Genomic DNA, 24,389 nt, shown 5'->3' on the forward strand with positions numbered 1-24,389 from the left:
ATTTTCTCAGGGTCCAGAGTTCACCAGAATCAAGAGGGATTCTGGTTCTGATTAAACCGCTATCTGAAGAGGGCCTCTGTCTGAGACATCACCAGATTAAGAGGGATCTGTAGATCTAACAGTCAACGGAGATGAATAGGGTTCCTAGAAGATTCAGCAAACTTCAATATCTCTGGGTCTGGCAGACCAGCAGAGTAGAGGCTCCATCGGTTTGTGGGTCACCACATGGGGTGGTCTCTGGGTGCGTAGTCTCAACAGAATGGGGATCCCTAGGTCTGAAGGTAACCAAGGTAAGGTATCGGTCTGGGTTTAGAGGTGGGCTGTAGGATCTCTGGATTTGGATCAATAGAGTAGAGTATTTCTGGATCTGCAGGTCACTAGACAGGGGTGGTCTCTGGGTCAGGGTAAGATCAAAGGGTCTCTGTTTTGGGTTTTCTAGGTTGTAGGATTCCTGGATCTAGCAGAGCAGTAGATCTCTGGGTCACCAGGGTAAGGTTGAGGGGGTCTCTGTTTCGGGTTTCCTAGGTTGAAGGATCCCTGGATCTAGCAGATCAGTAGAGCTGTGGATTTCTGTGTCACCAGGATGAGGTCAAAGGGTTTCAGGTTCCTTAGGTTGGAGGATTCCTGGGTCTGGTAGACCAGTGGATCCCTGGGTTACCAGAGTAAGGTCAAGGGGGCTCGGTTTCAGGTTTCCTAGGTTCTAGGATCTCTGCATTTAGCAGATCAGTTGAGTAATGAATCTATGGGTCACCAGGATAAGATCGAGGGGGTCTCTTTTTTGGGTTTCCTAGGTTGCAGGATCTCTGGATTTAGCAGATCAGTCGATCTCTGGGTCACCAGGTCTCTGTTTTGGGTTCTTTAGGCTGGATGATTGCTGGGTTCGGTAGATCACTAGATCACTGGATCCCTGGGTTACCAAGATAAGGACAAGGGGGCTCCGTTTTGGGTTTTCGTTCTAGGATCTCTGGATCTAGCAGATCAGTAGAGTAGTGAGTAGTGAATCTATGGGTCTGCAGATCACCAGGATAGGGTCAAGGGGTCTCGATTTCGGGTTTCCTAGGTTGAAGGATCCCTGGATCTAGCAGATCAGTAGAGTAGTGGATCCATGGGTCTGCGGGTCACCAGGATAAGGTTGAGGGATCTCTGTTTTGGGCTTCCTAGGTTGTAGGATTTCTGGATCTAGCAGAGGAGTAGGGTGGTTAATCCCTCGGTCACCAGGTTAAGGTTGAGGAGTCTCTATTTTAGGTTTCCTAGGTTGTAGGATCTCTGTATCTAGCAGATCAGTAGAGTAGTGGATCCATGGGTCTGCGGATCACCAGGATAAGGTTGAGGGATCTCTGCTTTGGGCTTCCTAGGTTGTAGGATCTCTGTATCTAGCAGATCAGTAGAGTAGTGGATCTACGGGTCTGCAGGTCACCAGGATAGGGTCAAGGGGTCTTGATTTCAGGTTTCCTAGGTTGAAGGATCTCTGTATCTAGCAGATCAGTAGAGTAGTGGATCCATGGGTCTGCAGATCACCAGGATAAGGTTGAGGGATCTCTGCTTTGGGCTTCCTAGGTTGTAGGATCTCTGTATCTAGCAGATCAGTAGAGTAGTGGATCTACGGGTCTGCAGGTCACCAGGATAGGGTCAAGGGGTCTCGATATCAGGTTTCCTAGGTTGAAGGATCTCTGTATCTAGCAGATCAGTAAAGTAGTGGATACATGGGTCTGCGGATCACCAGGATAAGGTTAAGGGATCTCTGCTTTGGGTTTCCTAGGTTGTAGGATCTCTGTATCTAGCAGATCAGTAGAGTAGTGAATCTATGGGTCTGCAGGTCACCAGGATAGGGTCAAGGGGTCTCGATTTTGGGTTTCCTAGGTTGAAGGATCCCTGGATCTAGCAGATCAGTAAAGTAGTGGATCCATGGGTCTGCGGATCACCAGGATAAGGTTGGGAAGTCTCTGTTTTAGGTTTCCTAGGTTGAAGGATCCCTGGATCTAGCAGATCAGTAGAGTAGTGGATCCATGGGTCTGCGGATCACCAGGATAAGGTTGAGGGATCTCTGCTTTGGGCTTCCTAGGTTGTAGGATTTCTGGATCTAGCAGAGGAGTAGAGTGGTTAATCCCTCAGTCACCAGGATAAGGTTGGGGAGTCTCTGTTTTAGGTTTCCTAGGTTGTAGGATCTCTGTATCTAGCAGATCAGTTATCAGGGTAAGGTAATGGTCAGGATCTGGAGGATCCTCAGGTTGTAGGATCTCTATGGCTCTGACAGTCCAGCAGAATAGAGGATCTCTGGGTCTCCAGCCTGTAGAGGAGATTGATATGGAAATATAGAATGCATTTATAAATGGTGTCCCTCAGCTGCTCTATGATCCATAATGGAAGCCCTGATCTCCTCCACCCTGTTGTACACACCTGTTCTCTCCCCTTCCTATCCCATGTATACAGACTCCTCTCTGCACGCTGTCAGGAAGCAGCCTTGCTTTGTACGGCGGAAGAAAAGGGACAAACATCCTCCTATCAGTTCACTAACCAGCCGCCATTTTTACTTCTGGCAAGCCCAGTGATACTCAAAGCATTATAAAGCGACCTTACAGTTGAGGGGTAACTACAAGTACCAGTATGCTCTATTAAGCGCCAGATACAGGTATCCTAACACAACTTCAAACTACATAATAGTCCCTTACGCTTTCCCACACTAAAGATGGCGGTTGCTGTATTTGTTGGGTAGTGACACGCCCCCCCGTGTGCAACAGGTGACGGGTCAGACAGAGCAGTGCTTCTGCTGGGACTGATCAGTGCTGAGTGTGGAGGTAAGAGAGAGATGTGTGAGTTCTCTGTATAGAAGATCTCTGAGCTGAATGTTCTACAGACATTACTGTTATAGAACTACAAGTCTCAGCATGGCTTCCTTGTCTGTGCTGGTTGTGGGATTGTAGAGATCCTGCCTGATAAATGTATTCTGTTCTATTATATTATTTATTGTATAATTATATTTTGCATTTAAATCACTGCAAAGCATGCATTACCATTGTACATGTATGATGTGTATTACATGTATGATGTGTATTACATGTATGATGTGTATTTTAGTGAGTTTTTAGCTATAGAGGTTTCTCTGGGATCTGCAATCTGCTGACTGCAGTGTTAGTGCCAGCTATAGGTCAGCGAGTTTACCCGACTCATACAGGGGGTGGATTAGAAGTGGGCGTCCCAGGGGCAGAACAAAGGTCATATGTACTAAATGCTGATCATTCCACATGCCAGGATAGAGGAGCTCCGAACATTCCATCTACACACCAGGTATAACAGACCGCCGATTATTTCACCTACACAGCCAGGTATAGAGGAGCTCCGATCCTTCTACACGCCAGGTATAGAGGAGCTCCGATCATTCTACACAGCCAGGTATAGAGGAGCTCCGATCATTCTACACAGCCAGGTATAGAGGAGCTCCGATCATTCTACACAGCCAGGTATAGAGGAGCTCCGATCATTCTACACAGCCAGGTATAGAGGAGCTCCGATCCTTCTACACAGCCAGGTATAGAGGAGCTCCGATCATTCTACACAACCAGGTATAGAGGAGCTCCGATCCTTCTACACAGCCAGGTATAGAGGAGCTCCGATCATTCTACACAGCCAGGTATAGAGGAGCTCCGATCATTCTACACAGCCAGGTATAGAGGAGCTCCCATCATTCAACACAACCAGGTATAGAGGAGCTCCGATCCTTCTACACAGCCAGGTATAGAGGAGCTCCGATCCTTCTACACGCCAGGTATAGAGGAGCTCCGATCATTCAACACAGCCAGGTATAGAGGAGCTCCCATCATTCAACACAGCCAGGTATAGAGGAGCTCCCATCGTTCAACACAGCCAGGCATAGAGGAGCTCCGATCCTTCTACAGAGCCAGGCATAGAGGAGCTCCGATCCTTCTACAGAGCCAGGCATAGAGGAGCTCCGATCCTTCTACAGAGCCAGGCATAGAGGAGCTCCGATCCTTCTACACAGCCAGGCATAGAGGAGCTCCGATCCTTCTACACAGCCAGGCATAGAGGAGCTCCGATCCTTCTACACAGCCAGGCATAGAGGAGCTCCGATCCTTCTACACAGCCAGGCATAGAGGAGCTCCGATCCTTCTACACAGCCAGGCATAGAGGAGCTCCGATCCTTCTACACAGCCAGGCATAGAGGAGCTCCGATCCTTCTACACAGCCAGGCATAGAGGAGCTCCGATCCTTCTACACAGCCAGGCATAGAGGAGCTCCGATCCTTCTACACAGCCAGGCATAGAGGAGCTCCGATCCTTCTACACGCCACATATAGAGGAGCTCCGATCGTTCTACATGCCAGGTATAGAGGAGCTCCCATCATTCTGCATGCCAGATATGGAGGCCACCCTAAGGACTAGTATTCTGCACTATACTGTATATATCAGTTCTCTTCTTGGGTTGATACAATTTAGGATTACATCTGTGTTTCTCTAGAAAGCATTTCTCCTATACTCCTATGGAGAGTGCACTAGGAGACTTATGGCACAAGCCGGTCCCAATACAAATGTGCATAAATTCAGTGCAGCGCTCACTAGTATTGAAACCATACAGTAATATATAATCAATAAACATATAATCTCCTTAGTCAAAAATATACATGTATGTTTTTCACTAAGATAATTCTTTTTTTATTGAGTATATATTATGTTTTCAATGCTAGTAAGTGCTGCACCTAATTATTTATGTGTTTGCTTAATTTATTTAATGTTAAATTAGTGCATAAAGTGCTGGCCCAGCTCACACTTATTAAGTTCATATATTTAGGTTTTTTAAAGCAGGAGAATATTTTTTTTATATAATTTTTATCTAATACAAGATGACTTTTTGTTATGACATTTAGGCCTCTTTCACACAGGGCGGATCGGTTCTGATGGACTCTGCTTGCTCAGCGGGGGATCGCTCCGTTGATCCCCATTGAGCAGGCGGATGACTGGTCCGTCTCCAATCACTGTGCAGCGATAGACCTGTCAGATTCCTGCATTCCTCTATGGGGAGATCAAATGAAAATGGACAGCCTATTCGTTTTCATCCGACCCCCTGGACGGATGGCGAACGTATCCCCATACGTCTGTTTTCAGTGGATCTTGTTGGATTACACTCCAGACGGGTGTCATCCGCCTCCCCCACAGAGGACAATGGGTGGCCTGATCGGGTCTGCCTGAAAAACGGATAGGCGGACCCGATCGGGCCGATCGTGTGAAAGGGGCCTTAGGAATTCTCATCCTTTCTTATGTCCGGATGGATCTCCATCATCCATGATGTCTCTCTGCAGGTTCTTTGAGCACACAGACACACGTCAACTCATGAATATTATTTATTTTTGTGTTTCAGAGAGAGCCCAGGATGGCGTCAGTGGGGAGATTAATGCGTGCTATTCGGGTCCATGAATTCGGGAAGCCAGAAGTACTAAAACTCCTAACAGATGCCGCTGTACCATCACCAGGCGAGGACCAGGTACACCCGCCCTGTATGTACAATCCCCTGCACCTCAAATACTTACAGGTTGGCCCCCTGCTGAGTATTCAGAGGCAACGCTGCCCCCAAACCTCCTTTGGCGCTCCCACACCCTCCCTGGTTATGGTGAAGTGCTGATAACGCAAATTGTGTTACTCCCTATCTGTGTCAATGTCAGCCTGATGTGCCTGATGTTTTGGTCTTGAGCACGATAAAGTGGATAGGTATAGAGGAGCTCCGATCGCTCTACACGCCAGGTATAGAGGAGCTCCGATCGCTCTACACGCCAGGTATAGAGGAGCTCCGATCGCTCTACACGCCAGGTATAGAGGAGCTCTGATCGCTCTACACGCCAGGTATAGAGGAGCTCCGATCGCTCTACACGCCAGGTATAGAGGAGCTCCGATCGCTCTACACGCCAGGTATAGAGGAGCTCCGATCGCTCTACACGCCAGGTATAGAGGAGCTCCGATCGCTCTACACGCCAGGTATAGAGGAGCTCCGATCGCTCTACACGCCAGGTATAGAGGAGCTCCGATCGCTCTACACGCCAGGTATAGAGGAGCTCCGATCGCTCTACACGCCAGGTATAGAGGAGCTCCGATCTCTCTACACGCCAGGTATAGAGGAGCTCCGATCGTTCTACACGCCAGGTATGGAGGAGCTCCGATCGCTCTACACGCCAGGTATAGAGGAGCTCCGATCGCTCTACACGCCAGGTATAGAGGAGCTCCGATCGCTCTACACGCCAGGTATAGAGGAGCTCCGATCGTTCTACACGCCAGGTATGGAGGAGCTCCGATCGTTCTAAACCCCAGGTATAGAGGAGCTCCTATCGTTCTACACACCAGGTATAGAGGAGCTCCGATCATTCTACACAGCCAGGTATAGAGGAGCTCCGATCCTTCTACACAGCCAGGTATAGAGGAGCTCCGATCATTCTACACGCCAGGTATAGAGGAGCTCCCATCATTCTACACAGCCAGGTATAGAGGAGCTCCAATCATTCTACACAGCCAGGTATAGAAGAGCTCCGATCATTCTACACAGCCAGGCATAGAGGAGCTCCGATCATTCTACACACCTAGGTATAGAGGAGCTCCGATCGCTCTACACGCCAGGTATAGAGGAGCTCCGATCATTCTACACAGCCAGGTATAGAGGAGCTCCGATCATTCTACACAGCCAGGTATAGAGGAGCTCCGATCATTCTACACAGCCAGGTATAGAGGAGCTCCGATCATTCTACACAGCCAGGTATAGAGGAGCTCCGATCATTCTACACAGCCAGGTATAGAGGAGCTCCAATCATTCTACACAGCCAGGTATAGAGGAGCTCCAATCATTCTACACAGCCAGGTATAGAGGAGCTCCGATCATTCTACACAGCCAGGTATAGAGGAGCTCCGATCCTTCTACACAGCCAGGTATAGAGGAGCTCCGATCATTCTACACGCCAGGTATAGAGGAGCTCCTATGTGCCTGATGTTTTGGTCTTGAGCACGATAAAGTGGATAGAATTGGAGTACGGATGTCTTCTATTGCTCTCCCACATACTTGGGGTGTCGGCTTCTCTTCTACATCTTGTAGTAAACCAATACCGGCACCGCATGCCGATCTAAGCTTAGTGGTCCTTTTATTAAAATACAATTGGAGAACACTTCCTGTCTGTGTCCATGGTGCTGACACATTTCACCACAATTCTGTGACTAAGCCCTGCTCAGGGTGAAACGCAGGGCTTAGGATCAGGTGCCCCCATAGCAAGCTGCTCGCTGTGGGGGCACTCAATAGGAGGGAGGGGCCAGGAGCAGTGAAGGACCTGAGAAGAGGAGGATCTTGGCTGCCCTGTGCAAAACCAACTGCACAGAGGAGGTAAGTATAACATGTTTGTTATTTAAAAAAAAAAAAAAACTTAAGACTTTACAATCACTTTTAAGATCATGGTAAAATAAATGGACTACTAAAACAAATATCGGTGTGCAGTGGCTGTATTTGTTTAACCCCCCCCCGCTGAGTGCTGTGGATTCATCTGCTGGCCTCCAGACACAGAAGTGTCCAATGTGTCCCACTGGCAGTGGTCACCAGGACAAATAGGGAGGGTGAGTCTCCCTTTCCTAGTCTGAGTGCTGCTGCACAGCGGTTTTACAGGAGGCCCATTCAGACAGTGTGTGTGTGTGTATGTAAGGGGTTCAAAACCTCATCCAGTCTCCATTGCTGAGCATCCAGCACTAAACATATATATACGTTTAGGTTTTTTTAAATTCTAGCTAGTGTCTGAATTGTCCTTCTATGATTTCCTATCGGCAGCAGACTGAGAACACGAGAGTCAGTGAAAAAACGACAAGTGTAGCACACATACATGCAAATGGTAAAAAAAAAAGAGCAGAATGATAATTCTTTAAAGTGCTTCAGTTTCTCTATTGTCCAATCAGCAGGCTGGGAGTCTGTTTTGGACCAATTTTTGCAGCTGCTGAAGTTGAGGTCAAGGATCTGGCAATGCTGTCTGGATCACAAGACTGGCTGCACAGAATAACACATATTTTGCAGGTAAAACACGAATACCATTTCTGTACCTTGCCTGTGTGTCTAGCTGGTTCTTTGGAGTTCAGCTTTATTGATTTTGCTATGCATTTGGAACCTTTTTGTACCCAACTGAGAAAAAAACTTCCTGTCAGTACCTCTTTGCTTGTATTTCAGAACATCTATACATAGACTAAAAGTTCCACAAAAAAAAAAAAAATCAGCTTTCAAATGTAAAAAAAGATTACATTTTTTTGCTAATGTTTGAAAAAAATTGTTGTATTTATTTTTCACTGTTGTCATTTATTATTTGCAGATTCTAATCCGAGTTCGTGCGTGTGGTATAAATCCGGTGGAGACTTATATCAGGGCTGGGGCTTACGCTCGGAAGCCAAATTTGCCGTACACCCCAGGCTCAGACGTTTCTGGAATAGTGGAAGAAGTAGGAAAAAGTGTAAGATTATTTAAGGTAAGAGTCATGGCACTACAGAAATTATACTTTTAATTTGATTTTATTGGATTTTAAGTTTAAGCAATTCCCTGAAATATTTACCTTCTGCCTTAAATTCCTTTTGAAATATACTGGTGTACCCTCTCGCTTAACCCCCCCCCCCCCATCTCTCTTCTGTGTCATGGAATCCTAGAGACATTAGGGGTTTATTATATGATGTTGCCTCGATAGTCCGAAAACTGTTCCCCACGTTTTTGGCATCGGCTTGTGCATATATGTTTCTACAGCCCTTGCAGTTTTACTTTCACAAATTCATATCCTAAGAGTTTTTAACCTCTTATATTTTATTTCAGTATCAGACTGTTGTCTCTTCCACTTAGCGCTTGGGTAGAAAACCAAGTACAACCTCTATTATACTAAATGCACTCATTGTTACTGTACTGCTCTGTTTTCTCTGTCATACTGGAAAATTGTAATAAAAATTCAGTAAAAGAAATATACCTGTGTACTTCCTGTGCCTTCAGGCATATACCTGTATATCTTACATAGTTACGTAGTCGGTGAGGTTGAATAAAGACAATAGTCCATCCAGTTCAACCTGTGTAGGTGTGTTTGGCTGTAATCATCTCACATAGCCCTGAATGTTCTGATCCTTGAGATGTACATCTAAGAGTCTTTTGAAAGCCACCATACTTCCCGCAGAAACCACCTCTTGTGGTAGAGAATTCCACAATCTGTTAGCTCTAACAGTAAAGAACCCCCCACGTTGCCTGAGGTTAAAACGCTTCTCCTCTAATCGCATTGTATGCCTTTGACTGAATAGCTTTTTTTCTATGCTGAGATCACCATTGAGATATTTATAAATTGCTATCGCGTCTCTTCTCCAGGGAGAATAAATCAAGCGATTGCAGACGCTCTTCATAATTAAGGTCCTCCAATCCCCTAATTAGTTTAGTTGCCCTTCTCTGGACTCTCTCCAGCTCCAACACATCCCTCCTGAGGACTGGCGACCAGAACTGGACAGAATACTCCAGATGCGGTCGGACCAGAGTTTTATAAAGTGGAAGGATTATAGTCTTATCTCTGGAATATCTGCAGGGCAAGACCATAAGGCCATTGCTGCCTCAGACTGCTAGTCTTAAATTTGGAGTGATATTTGGTGATGTCGCTGCTGTGCTGCTCACTGTTCTCCTTGCTGGAGAGAAAGCTGTACCTGAGGACCTGCAGTGCAAGGATCAACCTACTGCTGCTTCATCCATTCTGTGGAACAGTGCTTTCTCTACCTCTCTAGCTGCTTCTTGATTATTCCCCCATCAGTTGTCAAGTTACCAGTAGTGAGACATGAGGAAGCAGAGCTCTGCTTCTCTACCAATATGACCGCTTCTTCTAAGAGACACAATAATGTGCTGCTCACTGTTCCCTTTGCTGGAGAGGAAACTGTACCTGAGGACCTGCAGTGCAAGGATCTCCTTGCTTCTGCTTCTTTCATTCTGTAAAAATGTTATTGTTCTTCCTCTCGTATGGCTTCTTGATCATTACCCCACCAGTCATCAAGGCATCAGTCATAAGGGAACAGCTCTAACATGAGGAAGCAAAGCCCTACTTCTCTACCACTATGGTCATTTCCTCAAAGAGACACAATACTGTGCTTCTCCCTGTTCTCCTTGCTGGAGAGGAAGCTGTACCTTGAGGACCTGCAGTGCAATGATCTATCTACTGCTGCTTCATTCAATCTATGGAACTGTGCTTCCTCCACCTCTCATGCTTCTTCATGATTATTCCTCCAGCAGTCATCAAGTTACCATCCATGAGAGGGCAGCTCTAACATGAAGAAGCAAAGCCCTGCTTCTCTACCAATATGGCCACTTTTCCTAAGAGAGACAGCAATGTACTGCTCACTGTTCTCTTTGCTGGAGAGGAAGCTGTACCTGAGGACCCACAGTGCAAGGATCTTCTTGCTTCTGCTGCATTCATTCTGTGGAATAGTTCTTGTTCTTCCTCTCCTGTGGCTTCTTGATCATTACCCCACCATCAAGGTACCGGCCATAATGGAAAAACTAACACGAGGCAGCAAAGCCCTACTTCTTTACCACTATGGTCATTTCCTCATAGAGACACAATACTGTGCTGCTCCCTGTTCTCCTTGCTGTAAAGGAAACTGTACCTGAGAACCTGCAGTGCAAGCATAGCCATACATATCCTTCCTCCATTCTGTGAACTTGTTCTTCCTCCACCTCTCCAGCTGCTTCTCCACCAGTCATCAGGGAGCAGCTCTAACATGAGAAAGCAAAGCCCTGCTCCTCTACAAAGATGGCCACACTCCGATGCAGTGCAGATCCCAAGTCAGTCAGTGGGATCCACTGCCTATAGACCATACTGGTGACTCGTCTGCTGTCCTCTGCTTGACTTTTTTGAGACGCAGCTTCCACAGTTCCAATTCCAACCAAAATGTTTTCATTGCACCCTAGGAAGAAAATTAAATCTGGAAGGGAGAGCGTGTTAGTGGTAACATTTTCAAAGCATTATCATTCAGAATTTTTTACAGCAGCAACTGTTTGCGCAGTGCTTTACAATATGAAAGGGGACAGTACAATTATAATACATTTCAATACAGAAGGAATAGATGGGCCTTGCTCATGGATCTTACAATCTAAAGGGAGGGGGAGGTTATACAAAAGGTAATAGCTGCAGGGGATTATCTGATTGAGGTGACTCAAGTACAGTTTTTAGGTGGAGGTGGAGTAGGCTTCCCAGAATAAATGAGTTTTCAAGGATCGCCTAAAGGCAGACGGGGTGGGAGATGACTGGACATACTAATCTGAGCCATTCTTATAGTAAAACAAATGTATTCTTATATCCCTTGATTCAGAAAGGCGATCGTGTGTTCACCAGGTCAACCATTACAGGGGGTTACGCAGAGTACACACTGGCCTCTGAAGATACCGTCTACCACCTTCCAGAAAACCTCAACTTTAATCAAGGAGCCGCCATATCTGTCCCCTACTTCACCGCCTACAGAGCACTCTTCCAGAAGTAAGTAAGGTGAAAGGCACAGTCTAATGTATTCTGTGAGGGTTTGAATCCCTGATGCTCAAAGTGGAACTACACTGCATCTCCACCCTACAAACCAAAAAGGCTATTTAATTTGTTTTTAATGTTCAAAGCAAACTCGGCCATCCTTGTCTCCATGCTTTATATTGCTGAGAAACCACATGGAAAAACACCCCCTAGCATTTTTGACCGTGGCCATCTTGAGTAAGGGCAGATGATTCCTGTAGCATTTACTTCCTGGAATCCATCTGCCCTTAGTTCAGGCATGCAGGTGTTCTGTCAGAATAGCAAACCCGTCAGATTAGGTAACGGAAGTGATGTTTTGTCAGCTGCACATACGTTCCCCCACTAACGCCTTCAGTCAGAAGGCAGCAGCGGACATCTTACTACACCCAGCTACCTCTTGAATTTTAGAATAATTTTAGCAATAACGTGAGCGTATATAAATAAATATTGTATATTGACATCTGTGATGCTGTTTGGATGTTTACATTTGAAAGCCTAAAGGTTTAGCGCTGAGCAGTGCGGGGTGTACCAACATGGCCTCTGCCGCTTTCCTACTGCTGGCGTCCTGCTTCTTTCAAAATGTAACATCGAAACAGCATCTCAGATGTCAATATACTATATTTATTTATATCCGCTCACTTTTTTGCTAAAATTACTCTCAAATTCAAGACGTAGCTGGGTGTAGTAAGATGTCCGCTGCAGGTGTTCTGTCACATTAGCAAATCTGATAACGTCACTTCCGTTACCCAATCTGGTTTGATATTCTGACTGAACACTCAGTCACAGGATGGTTTGCTTAGCTGGGGAAAAAACCCTCCTCCCCCCTCCCTGAAGACTCCTGGGATGTATGACATAATTTACCTAGGCAAAATACCTGGAAGTAGGGGGGGAGAAATTGGCGCAATCAGAATGTCAGAACTGCTGCAGTAGTCTATATATTGGCAAGTGGGAAATGTTAGTTCCAAGTGACAAAGTCCGGTGGAGTTGCTAGATCACCTCGATGGCTGCTGGCGGTAAAGGGTGAAGTAACCCTGTATGAATCCAAGAAGAGAAGAGAAAACTGAGCGCCAATCTAAGTGTAGCAATACAAGTTCTTTAATAGCAATTAAAAGAGTGTTACTCACAAAGGTACGGTAAAAACAGGCATCACAAAGTAATGGAGAATCTGGGCGATGTTCATCCAGGGGGTCCTTCCAAATTCCTAGCTGAGCTGGCGCTGTGGAGGATGAGCAAACGGCCGTTTGATCCACAATGTGTCTCCAGGAAGTGATGTCATGACCCTCCTACCTGCGGACCCACGCTACCCAACCACCACCGAGTGATCAGCACATCCCCTGCCATTCCACAGGAGATCGCAGCTCATCCTCCACGGCGCCAGCTCCGCAAGGAATTTGGAAGGACCCCCTGGATGAACATCGCCCAGATTCTCCATTACTTTGTGATGCCTGTTTTTACCGCACCTTTGTGAGTAACACTCTTTTAATTGCTATTAAAGAACTTGTATTGCTACACTTAGATTGGCGCTCGGTTTTCTCTTCTCTCTTCTAAGATACCTGTAAGTAACTGAGGAAATGTAAAAAATAACTTTAAACCAAGTAAATACACTAAACTTGCCTTTCCATTAACTAATGTTATCAGCATGAGAATTAAAAATAGTCAATGTTGATTGAGAGACTGAAGTTCCGCTTAAACCTGTTGCCCGGGGTCCGCAAGTGGCCCTTGGGCACATATGTGGTCAGTGTTTTCCCTACCTAGGTGCTTGCATCAGTAAGGAGAATATTCTTTAGACTGCGTACTAGTAAATAAATTGTTTATTTTCTTTCATGTTATCTTACCTTTTCACTGCTGTCCATTCCCTTTACTCTTTTTATGTTTTTTTTCCCCTCTGATCTTTTAGAATGGATCCTGCTAAGAGTAATATGCAATAATAACACAAATAATTAAAGCTGAACTTAAAGTGATTGTAAAGTCTTGTTTAAAAAAATAAACATGTTATATTTCCCTCCTCTGTGCAGTTGATTTTGCACAGAGCAGCTCAGATCCTCTTCTTGGGTCCCTATTCGCAGCTCCTGGCCCCTCCCTTTTGTCGAGTGCCCCCACAACAAGCAGCTTGCTATGGGGGCACCTGAGCCAAGCTGCAGCTCTGTGTGTCTATTCAGACATGGAACTGCCGTTCAGCCCCGTCCCCTCTCTCTCCTGATTGACTAACTGACCTTGATTGTCAGCCGCGGGAGCCAATGGCAACATGGCTGTGTCTCAGCCAGTCAGGTGAGAGAGTCCCGGATGTGTGGACATCACTGGACAGAGCTGGGGTTCAGGTAAGTATTAGGGGGTGCTGGGGCAGCTGCTACACCCAGAAGGATTTTTATCTTAATGCATAGAATGCATTAAGATAAAATAAACCTTCTGACTTTACAACTCCTTTAGGGGTCAATACTCCCCTGTCAAACGGTATCCTGCTGATGCTGGTATTTTGAGCCTCTTCATTGGCCAGTGTGGGATGACATCACTCGAGTGCATGCACTGCAAGTAGTCATCCTGGCTCTCAGAGACTGGCCCAGCATTGTAAGCATGTGCAGCTCGATTTACAGCACCGGAGAAGACAGCAAGCACCCAGGTTGGACCACCTATTGTTCTCTATTGGGCTGCGGATGTCAGCGGACATATTTCCGCTGTCACCCACCGGCATTCTGATTCGATCTGGTCCACTAAAAACAGACAGATGTTGAATAGATACAGGCAGCCTTTTTCCATCCAACCACCCCATAGAGAACAGCAGGCTGTGTCCATGTCCACTCTGCATAGCGGAGCGGACACGGACCTGTCATCCGCCTGCTCAGTTGGGATTCCACGCTGAGCACGCGGATCTGCTTTGACGGATTCCACCCCGTATGAAAGGGGCCTGAGTCTACCTTCACCAGAGAAAAGGTGAACTAACACCCTACCTCCTCCCTTCCCCCTTCTCCTTGCTGTACTTACCTTTGTGGGTGATGAGCTGTCAGTGCCTGCGCAGCCAGTGTAGCGGTCCGGTGATGTGAAATATGCACTCTTCTCCCCCTTCTTTCTGCAGGGCTTCCGGGATTGATTAGAGCGATTCTGATTGGTCAGCACTGGCACAAAGCATCACTCTGATCTGTCCCAGAAGTCTCAGAAGTCCTGCAGAAAGAAGGGGTTAAAGAGCAGGGGTTTCTAATCCCCAGGTCAGTGCACCAACTCTATGGGCACTGACAACTCATCACCCAGGAAGGTAAGTACAGCGGGAACTGGGGGTCAGGGAGGGTGTTGGATCACCTTTTCTGAAAGGTGAACTAACCCTTTAAAGCGGAGTTCCACTCAAAAGAGGAGCCTCCACTTATCTGTTTCCTCCCCACCCTCCGGTGCCACATTTGGCACTTTTCAGGGGAGAGGGGGGAGTGGGTACCTGTTTTTGACAGGTACCCTATCCCCACTTCCGTCGGACCTTGCCGCGGTGAGGTACGTCAGAGGTTCGGCCCCCTACTCCTCACTCTGCTTCCAGGCCAATTATCGAGCGTAGCGCAATTCGTGCAGTAGGTACCCGGTGTTTTGCCGAAAACTCCAACTTGCCGAATTCTCCAACGACATTGCTTCCAGTGAATGTACACCAGGAATAATTGGAGATTTCGACCACTTAGTGTTTTCACACAACACCGGTAGCCTTTACACTCCGGTAGATGCCATTATAAGTGCAGATTGTTAGTCCGCCTGCTAGTTGTCGCCACCTTGGAGGCGGCCATGTTTTTGGTTACTAGCGGGCGGACTAACAATCTACACTAAATATAGCATCTACAGAGTGTAAAGGCTGTCGGTGTTCTGTGATAACACCAAGTGGTCAGAATCGCCAAATATTCCTGGTGTACACTCACTGGAAGTAACGTCGGAGTTTTCAGCAGAACACCGGCCGTGAAGCCGCAAGGCTTCACTGCCGGATTCCCTTACCTGCAATGTGGGTGGCAGCACCCGGCAGCCAATGGAAGCATCGGTCGCGTTTCCAACATCGCTGCATTCCAGGACAGGTAAGTGTCCTAATATTAAAAGTCAGCAGCTACAGTATGTGTAGCTGCTGACTTTTCATTTCTGGAGGGGGGGGGGCGGAACTCCGCTTTAAGTTAAAGCAAAACTGCTAAATACACAGAAGAAACACACATATAAGACCTGTTTTTAATCTGTCAAAAGGATCTGTATTTCTGTTACTCCAATCCTGAGATTTACTCAGCACTGCCAGACAGTAGTCAGCCTATGACTTGACTTTTCACCTTTGCAGTTAAGTAATACGATTGGGTCTTATCTTCACTCCCAGCTTGTGATTGGACAGTGAAGAAGAAGCTTTGGACTGATGAGCTCACCTGTCTGATTTTGATTTTGTAGTAGTTTTTTTTTTAAATCATCTGTTTTTCATTATGGTATTTTTTTCCCTGTAGAGCACATGGAAGATCTGGAGAGCTGGTTTTAGTACATGGTGCAAGTGGAGGGGTAAGTAGAAGAATGAATATATATATCATGGTAGCCATACACAATAATATCAATGCACCCTTCTTGGATTGGGTGACGTAAACCTGTCATGGCCTAAAATGTTTCTAAGAGAGCAACAGTGCTGAAGTTGAGGTAGCGTGTTGGGGTTTGCAAACATGATTATTTATTCAAACTGTTCTCAGTTTTCTGCATGGAACCCCCTTAGATAGTTGGCCCAGATTGTAGGGACCCTGACTTCTGCCCGAGTCAAGGTTATGCCTGCCCTGTCCTGGGACTAAGACCCACCCGTGGTCTCTAAACTTGTACTGCCCACTGATGATCTGGAATGTTAGTTAAATAAAAGGGGTGGGGCTAAATGTTAGGAAGGGGTGGGATTATTCTTGACTTTGGCAGAAGTCAAGGCCCCATGAACAGTCTAAACCAGCGATGGCGAACCTTGGCACCCCAGATGTTCTGGAACTACATTTCCCATGATGCTCATGCACTCTGCAGTGTAGCTGAGCATTATGGGCAATGTACTTCCAAAACTTCTGGGGTGCCAAGGTTCACCATCACTGGTCTAAACCTAGGACCCCAGAGGCTTTATAGGGACACAGGGAGTATGTACAGGAAGAGGCATAACTAGAACCTTCAGGGCCCCGGTGCAAGAAACCATGAAGGGCCCCCCAGACCCCTGGCCGGGTCCCTTCCTTTCAAGCCTGGGGCTCTTCCCACTGATCCTGGGGCCCTTTACTCTTGTTGTGTGGCCCCTTATTAAGGCCCCGCAGCAGGACCCCCTTCCGGCCATCTTGGGGCCTCCCCACAGTGGTGGAATGCCAGGACCCGGTCGCAAGTGTGACCTTTGCGATCCTGGAAGTTCATCCACTGGTGTCAGTAGTTTTTATTTTTTGATATTTTAATTGTATTATTTTTTATCATTTTTATTTTAATTTTTTTACAATGTCACTGACTATGACTCTGTCCATTCAGAAAAGGAAGAAGCTGATAAATTACATATTTACCGACCCCCTTCCTGGTTCTCTATTATGACACATCCCCTGCAGCAGCTGGCAGCAGAGGGAAGGGAGCACAGTAGGGGGGAGGGGAGCCAGGGGAGCACACACGGGATGAACTGGATAGTAGGAGTGGCGGGGCAGCATACAGAAGAACCAATGTCCTCCATTTTCCTCCTGCAGCTAAAAAGGAGGACAGTGATTTCTCTACATGCTGCCTCCGCCACCCCTCCCATCCAGGTGCACAGGGGAGATGCACAGGCCCCCTGGAGCATGGGGTCTGGTTGCAATTGCAACCCCTGTAGTTACGCCCCTGTGTACAGGCATCACAAGGTCCCTGTGCTGCACCACTGTTGTTGCTTTAGAAAAGTTTTGAGCCCAAAGTGGTTGTAAACCCTCACATATACGCCTGTGGAGTGACCTCAGGTGATACACAGAGATGAAACAAGTTTTCCTACCTAAGTTATACCTGTTTATCTGCTGCTTTCTTTCTCCACATCTGTTAAAAATGCTCAATTATAAAGGGGGTGGAGAGCTGGAGTTACTCTGCGGAGCTCAGTGAGGAGAGCTCTGAGAACTGATTAGAGGAAAGGGACCCCCCCCCCCCCTTTTACACAGCACATGGGGACAGAGCTGAGGCTGTCAATCAGCTGGAGTTCCCACCCGTCACTATTTTTCTCTTGGTGTCAGGAAAACTTGTCAGAAGTGATTCATGCTGATATCGGAGGAATAAAGCAGCAGGCAAAAGTGGAATTTAGTACTCTGAACTGAGGCAAGTACACACTATAGAGGAATAAGCGTTGTTCATATTTCATGTCTGAGATTTACAACCACTGTAAAGCGGAAGTAAACCTCTGGGCATTTTATTTTACCTATAGGTAAAAATTGGAGATGGGAGTTTACTCGCACTTTAAGTTTACCTTAGCAGGTTTGTCAGTATAAACATTATGGTCTGATATCTAATCTGCTCTTTATTGCTGAAGTAGATGTGTAAGTTGTTTAGCAATGTTTCTCACTGCTAGGCCATGCAAAGCTTCAGCTAACATTATGGCTGAATTTATTTTGTGCCACCAGCATTTGATCTTCAGAAAAATATTGGACTCATCGTGTGTATTCTATTATCTGACAGGTGGGAATAGCTGCTTGTCAGATTGCCAGAGCCTACGGGTTCCGGGTATTTGGGACAGCCGGCAGCCCGGAGGGATTAAATTTAGTCCTGCAAAATGGTGCTCACCAAGTCTTCAACCACAGAGACTCGGATTATATAGAGAAGATCCAGGTAAGGTCCTATAACACTTTTATTTGTATATTCATATACAGGAGTTGTCTTTTTCTTATGTCCTCGCGGCAGCATGTATTTAGGAACGTGTGCAGATCTCCGTTTTTGGCTTCCATATGTTAGTCTGTTATCTATCAAACCAAAATACAATGCCACTCTATTGGAGATAGAGTCCAGAGTAGTTCTTTATTATTGAAAGATCAACAAGATGATTAAAGTAACTTGTTTCGGGGATTCACTTAGTCCCCCTTCATCAGGGCTTGTATGTTTTGTCACTTTAGAAATACTTAGACTAGGAAAGGTTTGAAAGAGTTTGTAGACTCCACATGCAATATTAGCAGCAGCTGGTAATGCAACATGAGGATTCACACTGCATTACCTGCTGATGTTGGGTGTGAAGTTTACAAATTCTTTCCAACCTTACGGAGTCCAGTTATTCCTGATGTGATATGACATACAAGCCCTGATGAAGGGGGAGTTTGTGAACCCCAGTAATGTATTGTCTTGTTGATTTTCAGTATTACAAAAACTACTCTGGACTCTATCCTCATTGGAATGATGCCCCTGCTGCTATCTACTAGAATTCCCTCAGCATTTGCCCTTCATTTGGGGGTTCTTTGCTGCAGGGGAGCAGCCTCACCAAAGCGATTCAGTAAAACCACTTGCCAACTCCCTAATGTACACTTACTTCGTCAAAGTGGCTCTATTGCATGAAATTGCATACCTGTACATCATTTCGTGCAATAGCCGCTAGATGGCGCGCTGATTGGACAGAGGGGGAGCCAAACAGCAGGTCAAGCAGACCCGATATCCGCCGGCCACCCGCTATTGTTCCAGAGAGTGGCAGAAAGGCAGTCTGCCTATGTAAATAAGGCAGATCGCCAATCTGACAGGGGAGAAGATGGAGATCTTGTGTTCCTGTTGAGCAAAAACATGGATCTCTGTCTTCCCCCAGTCAGAGCAACCCCCACACAGTTAGCAAGCACCCCCTAGGGACACATTTAACCCTTTGATCGCCTCTGATGTTAACCCCTTTCCTGCCAGTGTCAGTACAGTAACAGTGCATATTTTTTAGCACTGATCACTGTATTAGTGTCACTGGTCCTCAAAAAAGTGTCAGGTGTCCGATTTGTCCACCACAATGTCGCAGTCCCACTAAAAATCGCTGATTGCCGCCGTTACTAGTAAAAAAATAACAGCAGATCGGCGTTCTCTCTCCACAGAGAGCGATCGCGACTGCCCAGGAGCAATCGCGGCCACCGGGCTCATAAATCAGCTTCACCGCTGGCGAATGGGGGTGCGCGCTCCCCCAGGGTCGCTCCCGCGGATCGCCATACAGGTACGGCGATTCGCACAGCGGAGCCAGCCTGCCGTAGTATATCTGCGGCGGGCGGTCGGCAAGTGCTTAAAGTGGTGCTGGGAGCCGATCATCTGACCAGACCTAAGCGCCTTCAGAATAGGTAAGTATACACATCTTTTCTTTACAGGGTAGTTAGAATAGGCTTCAAACGGGGGTGGGAGCAGGTTTTGGCTTAGTTAATATTTGACCGGACTTCTACTATTAAGATGGTCATACAAATTGGACATTAACCCTTTCGGTGCCAGGTCATACGTATATCGTACAGACCTGATTGGGGGGGGGGGTTCACTCACAATCTGTTGGTTGCAGCTACCAGGAGATTGTGAAAAACTGACAGGCAGACTCCTGAAAGCGTTTGGCGCGGCTGCGCTATCGCCCGATTGCTCACACACACCCCCCGGTACTGGCACCCCGCCATGTTTTCTGGTCTCCGCTTGCCCATCTGTAGGCCGGGGGACCAACATGGCTGGTGGGAGAAGGGAAGGGAGAAGAACAGACACACGTCCGCTCTCCTCCCCTTCTTACTGTGACCTGGAAAGCGACCTGTATGACATCACATCTGGGTCAGTCTCTCAGCGTACCATAGCCGGGAAGGGATGTGTTGCAAAGGGATCTGCATTGCAAAACATTCAGTAGAGCCCAGAGGAGACATGTACGGTCTTTTAGATCCTGCATGTCTCATTAAAGAGAACCTGTCACCTAAAAATCATCACATAGGGGACTTTGCAAAAAAAATAAATCCGATCCCCCAGTGCCAATTGTAACAGCCCCCCTGTGCAGTTGTAACTCCCCCCCCAGTGCCAGTTGTAACCCCCCCCGTGCCAGTTGTAGCCCCTCCCTCCCCAGTGCCAGGTGTAACTCCTCCCCCCAGTGCCAGTTGTAACTTCTCTTCCCCAGGCTGTACAGAAGGACTGCTGTGTGAAAGCAGTGATCTCCCTGAAGCAGTCTGTCCAACCCTCCGCTGAATGACGGGCAGTTTTGATTGGAGGGAAGTCTCCAGCAGACCGCAACAAGCTGGAAATGTCTTCATTTGTATTTAGTATCAGAAGACTTTAGAATTCCTTGAGTTGATATGCAATATGTTAGAAACCTGGCCATTAGCCTTATTTTCAGAGTCCACAAAAAAAAGCTAAAGATAGTTAGTTAGTTATAATTTGAAATAATAAGCATTTATTGATGGATGGTGCCTCTAATTATTCTGTGTTTTGTTACATAGGAAGCAGCTGGAGGAGAAGGAATTAATGTCATCCTGGAAATGCTCTCTAATGTAAATCTGAGTAATGACCTGAAACTTCTGTCTGTTGGAGGCAGAGTCATTGTAAGTACCTTCGCCCTTCACTCATTATAAATTTTGTTCTAAGGTAAGTTTAGATTATTATAAGTATACAAATACCATACCTGTGTGACTGTTTTAGAAGCAGAGGATCGCTACAGAAGTGGTTGCTATACAGTCATGGCTGCTGCAGCTGTCATGCTGCATAGTAACCGTAAGGGGTTGCTCACTTGGCACTGGCGCCATTAACATTTTTTTCAATGAATGCAAGGCATTTTCTGATTTCATGAGATGGAGACTGTGTCCAACTTATCCAACCTGAGAACACTGAGAGCATTCAATGAAAAAAATGCAAAGCGTTCTGTAAATTGCGCCTGGATGACAGGTGGTGATCACTGTAGCAGGGGCAAAGGGTCCCACGGGTATGGCATATACATACTTATTTTGGTCCAGGCTAGCCCAATGTAACTATGCAATACAATTCATACCTGGAGTTCAGCTTTAAATCAATTTTTTTCAGTATTTTTGTCAACATTGCTACAAATAATTTTTTTGAAAATCTTTTACAACAGGGGCACCCAACCGCTGGCCTGTGGCGCCCTCTGATGCAGTCCGCCATCTCCTGCTCTGAGATGGCGGGTCGGCAGGCCCAGATCATGGGTTCCTGACCCGCCATCCTAGAGCATTAGTGTTGAGAATGGAGCCAGCGGTAGGGGGAAGCATGCGGCTGCAGTGGAGAGCAGAGTCAATTCTTTCTGTATAGCGCCGGCTCCTGTCACAGGCGGATTGACACCAATCTGTTTTTAATACTTTGAAGTGCAGAGGAGGGGTTTGGTGTCTTTTAGACCCCAGATCCCTCCATAAAGAGTACCTGTCATTGCCTATTACTGTCACAAGGGATGTTTTAATTTCCTTGTAACAGCAAAAAATGGACAGTATAAAAAATAAATAATAAAAAAGTGGCCCCATCCCCATATGCTCGCGTGCCAAAGGAAACGCATATGTAAGTCGCGCCCTAAAATGTAAACTGTGTTCAAATCAGACGTGAGGTATCACCGCGATCATTAGAGTGAGAAGAATAATTCTAGCACTAGACCTCCTCTGTAACTCTAAACTGGTAACCGTTAAAATTGTTTAACCTTCCTAGCGGTATTTCCGAGTGTGGCTCGGGGTTAAATTTCAGTGCCAAAAGCGGTAACCCAGAGCCACACTCGGGGTACCGCTAGGAAGATCGCTGGATCCTGGTAGAGAGGGTACTCCCCTTGTCCCTGGGATCCATCTATTTATCCCGGCGGTGTGCGGCGGCGGATCTTCCTCCCGATGCTCTGTGTTTCCCCCGGCTTCCGTCTCCTGCGACGTGACGCTCGCAGGGGGGTGGAACCGGCGGAAAATTCAAAAGTAAAACACACCAAACACACTGATACATTACAAAATAAAATAAATTCACATTAGTTTGCCCCCCCAGTGCCCTTTCCTGCAATTTTACTGTACTTTTTATTTATGTATGTATATGTGTGTGTGTGTGTGTGTGTGTGTGTATGTGTATATGTATATATATATATATATATGTGTGTGTGTGTATATGTATACATACATACATACATACATACATACATACATACATACATACATACTTTAACTTATTTGTAGTCATTTATTATAATTCATCATTTTGTGTTTCAAACTTTATCATACCCGAGATGTTATAAAGAAGAACGCACAGTAAAAAAAATCATATGTAAATAGTTGGGCTGCTCGTTATGCAAAATAATGGTACCGCTTTCAGCACCTAAAATCGGAAAGAATCATACCGCCAGGGAGGTTAAAGCGTTGCCTATGGAGATTTTTAAGTACGTTAGTTTTTCGCCATTCCACAAGTGCGTGCATTTTTAAAGCGTAACATGATAGATATCTTTTTACTCAGCGTAACATCATCTTTCACAATATATAAAAAATTGGGCTAACTTTACTGTTTAGTTTTTTAAATTCAGTAAAGTGTATTTTTTTCCCCCAAAAATTGCGTTTGAAAGATCATTGCGCAAATATCGTGTGACATAAAATATTGCAAGGACCGCCATTTTATTCTCCAGAGTCTCTGCTAAAAAATAATATATATTTTATACATGTCAGAAATAGGGTTGGCCTTTAAGTGGTTAAGGTAACAAGTCTAAGGGTCACCATACATGTTACGAGATGCCCATACAATCTTTGTACAATATACCGTATTTATCGGCGTATAACACGCCCTGGCCTATAACACACACCTCAATTTTAGGAGGGAAATTTCAGGAAAAAGGCCTAAATTGGAAAAAAACAGCTTTTGAACTCAGAACATTTTTTTTTTAAATCAAATGCAGCCTTCCCGGTGCCCATGAATGCAGTTTCCATAAATGCAGCCGTGCAAGCGCAGTGTCCTGTATTGCAGCCTCGCCAGCGCCATTGATCCCCAGGATTAATCATGAGTGGTAAATCATCCATACAGCAGGGACACCCAGGGACAATTCAAGCAGGATTGTCCTGCATTTCTATTTATTCAGCAAGGCAGTAAATCAACATGGTTAAATGCAGAAGGGCTTCTTCTGTGCTGGAAGTCTAGAGAGAACTATACTATCCGGCATCAATTTAAAAAAAAAAGGCCAGGCAGCGCCGAGAGGCAGAGGGGGGGTGGGCCGGGCAGAGGAGAAAGAAGGACGAGCTGTCGCTGTCATCTGAAGTCCTGGTGACACCGGCGCCTATGATAGACGTCACACGTCACACCAGGCTGTCTATCATAGGAGGCGGGACTTCCTCTGACAGCGTCCGCTCGTCCTTCCTTCTGCTCGGCCCAGCCCACCCCCGCCTCTCGGCGCTGCCTGGCCTTTTTTTTTTTTTTTAATATATCGGCGTATAACACACACTGCGGTTTTGCCCTCCGCTTTTAGGAGAAAGTGCGTGTTATACGCCAAAAAATACGGTACTTTAGATTTTCCATAAACGGTGTAATCTAAGCAATTAATGTATTTTCTATCAGATAGGCCCTTGCACTACATAGTTGTTGGTGGATCTAAAGGAGATTGTGCAATTAGATTGTAATCTTTGTGGGGAGCTATTAGCAAGCCATAAATGATTGTTCAATTCCCTACCAACAAAGTCAGTGTTGATGGTGGAATCCCTCTTGTAGCGCTATTGTGTTCTACCAGCGGTGAGCCTTCCCTGCAGGCAGATCGCAATGATCACTGCTGGCAGCTAAAGCTGGCAGCAGTGATCGTAATAGAAAAAAATCTGATAGGCTGGTTGTACTTAAGTAGATCGATGGATCAACTTCAGTACAACCAGCCTGCCCATGGATGAATCACATCTTGCCCAGCCGAGATTCGATCCATCTATGGTTGACTTTAGTTAAAATCAATACAAGGAGTGTTGATACCCTACTATTAGAGTACTAGAATGGAATAATAAAACAATACACAGTATATATACATAAATGAGACTTA

At 46.1% G+C, this 24,389-nt stretch overlaps 1 protein-coding gene across 1 annotated transcript in view; it reads left to right on the plus strand.

Annotated features, from left to right (window-relative positions):
• CRYZ (crystallin zeta) overlaps positions 1-24,389 on the plus strand; it is a 90,378-nt gene that overhangs the window by 60,628 nt on the left and 5,361 nt on the right. The window contains exons 12-18 of the mRNA XM_082266363.1: positions 2,782-2,795; positions 5,371-5,493; positions 8,330-8,482; positions 11,334-11,497; positions 15,961-16,012; positions 18,134-18,283; positions 20,860-20,961. Coding sequence (XP_082122489.1) covers positions 2,782-2,795; positions 5,371-5,493; positions 8,330-8,482; positions 11,334-11,497; positions 15,961-16,012; positions 18,134-18,283; positions 20,860-20,961 — 758 coding nt within the window. The remainder of the gene's footprint in view (positions 1-2,781; positions 2,796-5,370; positions 5,494-8,329; positions 8,483-11,333; positions 11,498-15,960; positions 16,013-18,133; positions 18,284-20,859; positions 20,962-24,389) is intronic.

Source organism: Pelophylax lessonae (genome assembly GCF_965119305.1).
Source record: "Pelophylax lessonae genome assembly, chromosome: 8".
Lineage (NCBI taxonomy): Eukaryota > Metazoa > Chordata > Amphibia > Anura > Ranidae > Pelophylax > Pelophylax lessonae.